This window comes from Morone saxatilis, unplaced genomic scaffold, assembly GCF_004916995.1.
Source record: "Morone saxatilis isolate NCDOM2014 unplaced genomic scaffold, NCSU_SB_2.0 Contig20, whole genome shotgun sequence".
Lineage (NCBI taxonomy): Eukaryota > Metazoa > Chordata > Actinopteri > Moronidae > Morone > Morone saxatilis.
In genome coordinates this window covers 16,903,971-16,913,183 of record NW_023339763.1, presented here as the reverse complement: position 1 = coordinate 16,913,183, position 9,213 = coordinate 16,903,971, and the positions used below count along the sequence as shown (strand labels likewise).

Genomic DNA, 9,213 nt, shown 5'->3' with positions numbered 1-9,213 from the left:
TAACAGTAACTTGTGGAGCCTGGCTGAGGCCGAGCGTAAAATTACTTTTAAACTAGTTGACTAGATTAAAATATTTGTTTAATCGATGGCAAAATTAGTCCCCATGAACATCCCTAATACTAATCACAATGTCAGCTTTCACAACACCAGTTGTTTGCTATACTGTAATATTGTGTTAAAGGTTGATAGTCACTCCCTGCCTGTGACTAACCAACACTGACTTTCTATTTCTTTAGTTTTGTCCTGCTGTCAAAGGGACAACGCGGTACCTGGGCTCCACCGGTGCAGACGGGATGGTGTGTTTCTGGAAGTGGCACTCGATCAGCATGAAATTCAAGTAAGTGTTGAGACATCTATTGTATTGTGCATTAAAACGTGTACTACAGTTTCATGGAAGTAACAGCTTTTATGTTCCCTCAGTGATCAACCAGTCAAGTTTGTTGAGCGGTCACGTCCAGGAGTACAGGTCTCCACTTCCTCCTTCAGTAGTGGTAAGTGTATATTCTTGCCTGGTAACATTTTATTTTCCAGATGTGCTTCACCTAAGTTACTGTGAGCAGCAAACCAAACCCAGACAAACTAATATATGCATCGACATTGGGGTTACAGGGGTATTCAGTGTGACAAAGTCATTTGAGTGACACAATAACCGAGGATAACACATAATTTAGGCTCACCTGAGTAAATCTATTGGGAACATTGCAACTTTTTAAAAGCTTTTAAAAGTTTTTTGGTAGTTTGTTTTAAGATTCACTGTCAGATGTAATTAACATATACAAATAGCAACAGAACGAGAGCATTTACATGTGGGACCTGACCAAAGGTGCCTAACCTCAGAACTGCATTCTGTGTTTACTGTTAATAGGTGGTATGTTCATGGCTACTGGTGGCACTGATCATTTGATCAGAGTCTACTACCTTGGTGCTGAAACTCCTATGAAGGTCTCTGAGATGGATGCTCACACGGTAAGAAACAAAATGCAGTAGCTACATCACTCAAACTTAATTTAAACAAGGTCTCTGTGACTTAAATACACATCTTCTTTTTCTGTTTTTAGGATAAAGTTGTCGTCGTTCAGTTCAGCAATAACAGTGACAGGTGAGTGTATTTAGCTGAGATCTACATAGACTCCAAACTGTTTTTTGTCTTGTTTTTGAGCCTCTTACAGTTAAATGTGTTTATGCGTCCAGCCTAAGGTTTGTGAGTGGCAGTCGTGACGGCACAGCCAGGATCTGGCATTACCAGCAACAAGAGTGGAAGAGCGTCACTTTAGACTTGGCTGCCAGGCTGCCTGGGTAAGAGAGTAAACTGTATTACACAATGGCATTTCTGTCTACGTAAACCATTTTAGTGTTTCGTGTCTGATGAGATATTTTCCTCCAGGAGTACTGTTGCCAGTGGGGATGATAAAACCAAGCTGGTGGTGACCATGGTGGCCTGGGACCGTGCAGATAGCACTGTTATCACAGCAGTGTCAAACTATCTGCTCAAAGTCTGGAGCACAACCACTGGACAGCTGCTGCACGTTTTAGCGGTGAGTAGATGGAGCTGGAATGTTTACTGTGCAGCTGCTTTAGGGTAAAAAAACAAAAACAAAAAAAGAATAAAACTGAATGTTTGTGCTCTCTCTCTTTAAGGGTCATGATGATGAGGTGTTTGTGATGGAGGCTCACCCATTCGACTCCCGTATCATGCTATCTGCTGGCCATGATGGCAACATTTACATGTGGGACCTGACCAAAGGAGCCAAAATCCGCAACTTCTTCAACATGGTAATTTATCTACAATGAGAATCGCGCACCAGTAGTGTTTTTATTTGACTCTATCATTAAGTTCATATTAAAATATTTGTTTCCAGATTGAAGGGCAAGGCCACGGTGCTATTTTTGACTGCAAGTTCTCAACTGATGGGCAGCATTTTGCCTGCACTGACTCACACGGCCATTTGCTCATCTTTGGCTTCGGCTGCAGCAGACCATATGAGAAGGTAACACCACAAACCTGTTGCTTAAAACATATTTACCATTAATAATCATTCTGTCAGTTCCCATTCTGTGACAGGAACAACATTCAGAATCAATACAGTTAGACTGCATGGTGCATTTGTGGTTACACACACTTTAATCATAAGACCTGGATTTAAGCCAGTGTCACTAAGGATCCTTCTGAAATACTGTAGAGAATACTGCTAATAACCATCAAGAAGCTTTCTGTTGTACTTACTCTGTGTCCTACTCTGCCCTGTGGAAGAGAGGCAAGCAGTACATTTGAACTCTTTACATCATTATCAACACAAATGTCCTCTTTATTCTCCCCAGATTCCAGACCAGATGTTTTTCCACACGGACTACCGACCTCTGATCCGTGACTCTAATAACTATGTGCTGGACGAGCAGACGCAGCAAGCCCCACACCTCATGCCTCCACCCTTCCTTGTGGATGTTGATGGCAATCCTCACCCTTCTCACTACCAGCGCCTGGTGCCAGGAAGAGAGAACTGCCAGGAGGAGCATCTCGTACCACAGCTAGGATACATGGCTAACAGTAAATCGCGCGCCTTCATAACTCGTACCATTCAGAATGCTTGCTCAGTTTGAAATATACATAAATATAACTGACAGAGTTTGACCCAAAATTTGCCTTTTTGTTTCTTAGGTGATGGAGAGTTGGTTGAGCAGGTACTTGGCCAGCAAACGGCAGAAAACAGAGAGAGCCTATTGGACAATCTCATCAGACAGTTACAGAATGAGCAGGACGAGCGTCAGAATGCAGACCCACCTGACGAGGCAGACGGTATGTTTTACTTCACATTTTAAATCATGCCTGTAAAACTCTGAGATTTATTGTCAAACTAACATAACAAACGTTTTTTTTTTATTATTATTTTTAGGTGATGATGCAGATGCAGAAGAGGAGATGGCTTCCTCTCCATCTGCTGGACCACGCAGAAGTAGGCAGGTGGACGGGGTGTGGCAGATGCAGCATAATGCCCTGCGTAGTCAAGTGGCCACCGAGAGGGACCTGCTGGCCTGGAGCCGCAGAGTGATGGTCAGTGAAGTGCCACAAGGGATATTCAGGTGAGGCGGATAGAGGGGATTCAATTGGATGAAAGTTTAAGTGAGCCTATTAGAGTTTTAAACAAATCAATCTTTTTTTTATTAAAGCTTGTTAGTCATTGTGTACATTCCATGATGGAAATTATTCTTTTTTTATTAGAGTTTTGGAGGAGTGCAGACAAGCCAAAGGCGACATGGAATGTTCCCTATACAATGCAGAAAGGAGAAAAAAACCAGTATCCTGCACACCCAAGGTACACTGTTCTTCACTTCACACTTGTTTTCACAAGTCAAAAATACTATCTATTCCAGTTAATTCCCACTTTCCTCATTTTCCACTCTCCTTCTGCAATTTGTAGAGCGATCCGTTGACTTCACGCCTGCGCTCCCTGAGGCCCACAAAGAAAAAGCAGCAGCGCCACGCCTATCAAACACGCTCAGCTCAAGTCCGCCGTCCTGGTACCAGGAGTCGAAATCCTAGCAACAGACGCAACTCTGACAGCCAGATATACTCTGACAGTGATGGAGAGGTATATTCCAGTCTGTGTGTTCTAGACATCCAAATGTCTAGAACACCCATGAGTTTGTCAGTAATCTGAATCAAAAGTTACTGGAACTTTCATCTTTAATTGTGTTCAACATGATATTTCAATTGTATATTTTAGAGACCTTTTTAAAATTAAATGTTGGCAATGATACATTATTTTACTCAGTCACAAAAAAGCCATTTTAATTAAATAAAAATGCTGTTTAATCGCCAATAAGATGGAAATGATATCAAGCAGTGTCTGTTAGCTGGCTTTTATAATACTAAGGGTGCTTTCCGTCTCATTGACAGGCAGCAGAACAGGTGGAGCAAAGTGAAGCCTCCTCTGATGGTGAAGCTCAGTGGCAGAGTGAAAGCAGCTCCAGGTAAATCATTTTGACTGAGCAGAGTTTTCAAGATGTAGTTCTAATCCCCCACCTCAACCACAACGCCTCTCTTTCATTCCCAGTGACTCCTCCAGCGAATATTCCGATTGGACAGCCGATGCTGGGATTAACCTCCAGCCGCCGAAGCGATCAGCCAGGAGGCCCGTACAGCCCCAAGGTTACAGCAGCTCTGAGGAGGAAGAAGGTGATGACAAGGCAAAGGAGACCAAGAAGAAGGAAAACGAGAAGAAGAAGAAGAAGAAGAAGCCCAAGGACACTAAACAGGTGAACTGACGAAAAGTGCAGCTCCTGAAATCACAACATGTCTTTGTAAAGAACATTGGTTGTGCTCCATTTTTAAATGCTGTCCAACCACACAGTAGGAGAATGTCTGTATCTAAAACATATTGTTCAAACAAATTGTATATACTTAGAAACCCACATCCTCTCTGGCCGGACTTGAAGTGGACGAGTGGCTGCCACCATCATGGATAATGGAGACCATCCCACGCCGCTCTCCTTTTGTTCCACAAATGGGAGATGAGGTAAGGGCTGTCACTCTAATATCAAACAGAAAAATACATTACATTACATTCATTTTGATCATGGTTCTCTTGTCTTCTTCCAGCTCATCTACTTCAAACAGGGCCATCAAGCGTATGTCCGGGCTGTCCGCAGGGCCAAGGCCTACAGCATCAACCCTCAGAAACAGCCCTGGAATAGACTCGACCTCAGGGTGAGGCGCCGTGTTATTTAAAATGCAGTGTTGTGTAGCAATCCTTACATGCTCCATTACACAAGCTGTTCAGAGAGTCTGAAAACAGCAGCCAATTTTTCCCAATCATCACAGTCCTACTTGTGCCACTGGACCACATAGTTGACCTCTGTATTAGTAAGACTAAATAGTCTAGTTGCAGCTTTGTTAGAAAAAGCACAACCAGTTCTTCACCAGTTGAAGTTCAGTGTTGAATTCCTCGCGAAGTGGACATGCAAATCTGCTTTGCAACTGGAGATGAAGGTTTTATTCTCCCCTTCTCTCACATAGAATGGAAGTGAAGTGAGGGAGGTGAATATTATAGATTTTGAATTCAACACTATTAACCTTAACGATTTGTCTCAAATGAACCACAGCGTTCAGTGTTAAGGGTGTACCTCTTAAGTTTTTATTTTTGATTTCTATGATATCTATGCTTGATCTTGTTCATTCATCCTAAATCTTACCTTTTGTGGATTTTCTTCTGCCCCTTCAGGACCAGGAATCTGTAAAGGTGGTTGGAATTAAATACGAAGTGGGACCTCCCACCCTCTGCTGCCTAAAACTAGCTTTCTTGGATCCAGTCTCAGGGAAGATGACCAATGACTCTTTCTCCTTAAAGTGAGCGTTAATCTACAGCATATACAGCACAAGATAATGTTGATTTAAGCATGCATTAACTTGGATTTCACTGCTTGTTTCATTTCGACAAAAGGTACCATGACATGCCTGATGTCATAGATTTTCTGGTGCTGCAGCAGTTTTACAACGAGGCTAAAGAGCACAACTGGCAGCCAGGTTAGTCTTTTGAACTCATATGTTTACCACTCATGTTCATGGTAGTCGGCAGTCCTTCTCTTACGTTTGATCCTCCTGTCTCCAGGTATGAGGTTCCGCAGCATCATTGATGACGCCTGGTGGTTCGGCTCTGTCGAGGACCAGGAGCCTCTGCAGCTGGAGTATCCAGATAGCCTGTTTCAGTGCTATGCAGTAAAGTACGTCTGTATCCTGCAGTGTTTGTGGCTGTAAATGTTCTGCTCACCCAATGTCACTTTTCAATAAAGTTAAGTAAAGTGATTGTAATCTCACACACAGTGTGGTTTAATGACTTTCTTTCTTGTTTCATCAGGTGGGATAATGGTGAGCGGGAGAAAATGAGTCCCTGGGACATGGAGCCTATTCCTGAGGAAGGTCAGTGAGATTGAACCTTGTTATAAACCTGTGCAATTGCTTTTTTAAATGTTATCATTTATTAGATTATAAACCAAATGTCAAAAGAATAAACACTTTAGAAACTAACACAAATGCATTGTTTTGCTTCGTCAGCTGCGTTGCCAGACCAGGTTGGTGATGGCGTGGAGGTGGCAGAGGAGGAGCTAAAGGCTCTTCTTTACGGGCCTCAGGAAGGAGAATGGGGGGCTCACACACGAGATGAAGAGTGTGAGAGAGTCATCCACGGCATTGATCAGCTTCTTACACTGGGTAGGCCACCACAGGGTTGATAACTGTTCAGCTGTTCCGGGAAAAGTCTAACCTGCATGGCTGCCATGTTTCATCTCCTTTCTGATTGTCCACAGAGGTAGCCAAGGCATTCGCGTCACCAGTAAATCTGCAGGACTACCCTCTGTACTGCACTGTGGTGGCTTACCCCACTGACCTCAGCACCGTCCGCAAACGACTGGAGAACCGCTTCTACAGGTGGAACAACACGCCTAACCTCAGTCACACATTTTTATCATGGCTATACATTTTAAGTCCTGATGCCAAAGTGTTCATATTTGAGTTTCACTTGCGGATGTTCTTCTCTGCTGCAGGCGGATCTCTGCATTAATGTGGGAGGTGCGCTACATTGAACACAATGCCCGCACTTTTAACGAACCCCAGAGCCCCATTGTAGCAACGGCCAAGGTGGTGACTGATGTTCTCCTGCACTACATCGGGTAAGACTCCACAGAGCTCCTGTTATAACCCCCTCATTGACACTTCAACACTGGAATAACAATGATTAATACTCCTGCAACTGTGTCTGATTCATTGGTCCTGTGTCTCCTCCAGGGACCAGAGCTGCACAGACATCGTGGATCTGTATCACAGACTGAAGTCTGAGATCAGCAGTGGAGGAGAAGCTGAGGTGAGTGACTGTTTTTGTTTAGTTTTTTTACATTTTGGTGACTACATTTTCTTTAAATTATTGTTTTGGCCGTAAATGGTCATTTGGGTTTGTATGTGTTCCTCTGCAGGCTGACTTGGATGTGGACTCTGACACTCCAGGAACATCTACGGGACATCGGGTAAGAGGAACCAGTGAACATAACAATCCATCTTAGACCATCACAGACTTAAAATCATCTGTGGTAGCTCCAGTCTTGGTTAATGTCATGTTCTCTCTGCCAGGGAGCCAACCCAAATTCTAAGAAACGTGGTGTGGTTTTGGATGTGAAAGCATGGCGAAGTCAATGCCGAGAGCTGGTGCGTCGAATGATCGCCTCGCCGGATTCAGAACCATTCAGACAGCCTGTGGATCTCTTTGAGTATCCGGTAAAAGAACCTAAAACAAACATCACTTGCAGTTGTAAGACCACTGATGCCAGAAAACACTTCACACAACTCTAAATAACATTAGAAATGCATGCCACAGGTGTAAAAGTAGAATTCAAATTGAAATGAATCTGTACATTAACATTTCGGTTCTCCCTTGTTTTGTTCAGGACTACCGAGATATCATTGACATGCCCATGGACCTGGCTACAGTGTCAGAGACACTGATTGAAGGGAATTACGAAAGCCCGATGGAGTTTGCCAAAGACGTGCGCCTCATTTTCAGCAACTCCAAAGCATACACACCTAACAAGAAATCACAGGTGACGTAGCATTCCTGGGATTTAAAAATGTGCTGTAACTATAGTCTGACATAGCAGTAGTCTAGTGGTTTCATTACAACTCTCTTGTTTCTTGTCTAGATCTACACCATGACCCTCAGCTTGTCAGCCTTCTTTGAAAAAAACATCATCTCCATCATCTCCGACCACAAATCTGCCATTCAGAATGAACGGCGGGCTCGTCAGAGACTCAGTTACAGGGACAGATTGCACAACGGAGGCAGCTCCCCACCTAATAGTCCATCCCCCAGGTACCGAGCCTCATTCACAAACCTGTCAGTTGACACTCTCACATTATCAAATGTCTGCCGCTCCTAAAAATATCTCAGATGTGCCGCAATAAATTCAAGGCCTGTTTTACACTTTACAGCTTTAGAAATACTAAAAATCTGGTTTCTTGCTCTGCTTTTGTGTCATGTGGTTAATTATTCTGAAATGTCTTTTCTCTGTTTCCATGTCCAGCTCTAAAGGGAAGCACAAGTCAGGGAAGGTGTCAAAGCCAAAAAAATCCCAGACCTCAACCAAGAATCGTTCTCAGAGACCACATCAGGGTATGACTGCACTATTGTGGCTTCATGTGGTCTTAGGTCCCTGTGTTGTGCTGTGTGTTGGCGAAGTAAAAACTAAAATAAATTGTAATGACATTAATTTTGTCATTACCAAAAGACAAAAGTTTAGACTATATGTTTTACATTACTTGACAACTGGACAACTGATGAGTATGTTCCACTTATCAAAGCATCATATTTTAGTTGTGACATAAATCATTTTTATAAGGAGTACAGTCTCGACCTGCTCTATTTGAAAGGTGTACTGAGATAACTTTTGTTATGAATTGTGTTATTTCTTTAGCTCAGCAAAGCAGCATCGTAGCAGAGGAGGAGGACATCCAGCCTTCTTCCCGAAGTTCAGGGACAAGTCGTGAGAGCAGAAATGAAGGGCCCCAACGGGTGACTCGCAGCCAAGCAACTCCAGTGAAGAAGTCAGGTATGACGAACAATGCATCCTAACCAAAAATGGATCAACGCCTTTTTGTTGTGATGCAAGTTTAAAGTCACGATGCAGAAATGAACCACCCTCCTCTTGTGTTGCTTTCAGGGCACAAGCGTAACTTGCATCTAAGTAACGGCTCCAGACAAAGCCACAGGCGAGAGGTGCTGCAGTCTGACAATGATGAGGAGCCGTCCAGATCCAACAGCTCCTCGTCAGGGTCCTCCTCCACCTCGTCATCCTCCACTTCCTCGTCATCGTCAGACAGCGAGAACAGCTCTGATTCTGAGATGGAAAAATATGTGGAAGGGGGAGACCACGACTACAGCAAATCCCCCTGCCAGTCAGTACGCCTGTCAGCTAAGGGTAAGGTGTCGGCCTCAGGGAAAAGGAGACACAAAGGAGGAGAGGAGGCGGCACAGAGACCTAAAAAAGCACGAGTGCAGCTGCCGGTAGAGCAGGAGGAGGAAGATGAGGAGGAAGGTGAGGAGGAAGGTGAGGAGGAAGGGGAGGAGGAAGGCGAGGAGGAAGGGGAGGAGGAAGGAGAGGAGGCAGGGGAGGAGGAAGGGGAGGAGGAAGGGGAGGAGGAGGAGGAAGGGGAGGGGGAGGGGGAGGAGGCAG

At 44.1% G+C, this 9,213-nt stretch overlaps 1 protein-coding gene across 1 annotated transcript in view; it reads left to right on the top strand.

The window, feature by feature from the left end:
* The window catches only part of brwd3 (bromodomain and WD repeat domain containing 3), a 16,886-nt gene that overhangs the window by 4,976 nt on the left and 2,697 nt on the right, over positions 1-9,213 (top strand). Inside the window, exons 9-40 of the mRNA XM_035665929.1 lie at positions 237-337; positions 421-491; positions 866-966; positions 1,059-1,099; positions 1,192-1,296; positions 1,385-1,535; positions 1,639-1,773; positions 1,860-1,988; positions 2,320-2,545; positions 2,657-2,794; positions 2,892-3,078; positions 3,218-3,311; positions 3,417-3,587; positions 3,896-3,969; positions 4,053-4,254; positions 4,404-4,514; positions 4,598-4,705; positions 5,220-5,344; positions 5,439-5,521; positions 5,607-5,718; positions 5,853-5,914; positions 6,050-6,205; positions 6,301-6,421; positions 6,538-6,663; positions 6,779-6,854; positions 6,964-7,014; positions 7,118-7,261; positions 7,432-7,584; positions 7,684-7,853; positions 8,065-8,153; positions 8,455-8,589; positions 8,701-9,087. Coding sequence (XP_035521822.1) covers positions 237-337; positions 421-491; positions 866-966; positions 1,059-1,099; positions 1,192-1,296; positions 1,385-1,535; positions 1,639-1,773; positions 1,860-1,988; positions 2,320-2,545; positions 2,657-2,794; positions 2,892-3,078; positions 3,218-3,311; positions 3,417-3,587; positions 3,896-3,969; positions 4,053-4,254; positions 4,404-4,514; positions 4,598-4,705; positions 5,220-5,344; positions 5,439-5,521; positions 5,607-5,718; positions 5,853-5,914; positions 6,050-6,205; positions 6,301-6,421; positions 6,538-6,663; positions 6,779-6,854; positions 6,964-7,014; positions 7,118-7,261; positions 7,432-7,584; positions 7,684-7,853; positions 8,065-8,153; positions 8,455-8,589; positions 8,701-9,087 — 4,135 coding nt within the window. The remainder of the gene's footprint in view (positions 1-236; positions 338-420; positions 492-865; positions 967-1,058; positions 1,100-1,191; positions 1,297-1,384; positions 1,536-1,638; positions 1,774-1,859; positions 1,989-2,319; positions 2,546-2,656; positions 2,795-2,891; positions 3,079-3,217; positions 3,312-3,416; positions 3,588-3,895; positions 3,970-4,052; positions 4,255-4,403; positions 4,515-4,597; positions 4,706-5,219; positions 5,345-5,438; positions 5,522-5,606; positions 5,719-5,852; positions 5,915-6,049; positions 6,206-6,300; positions 6,422-6,537; positions 6,664-6,778; positions 6,855-6,963; positions 7,015-7,117; positions 7,262-7,431; positions 7,585-7,683; positions 7,854-8,064; positions 8,154-8,454; positions 8,590-8,700; positions 9,088-9,213) is intronic.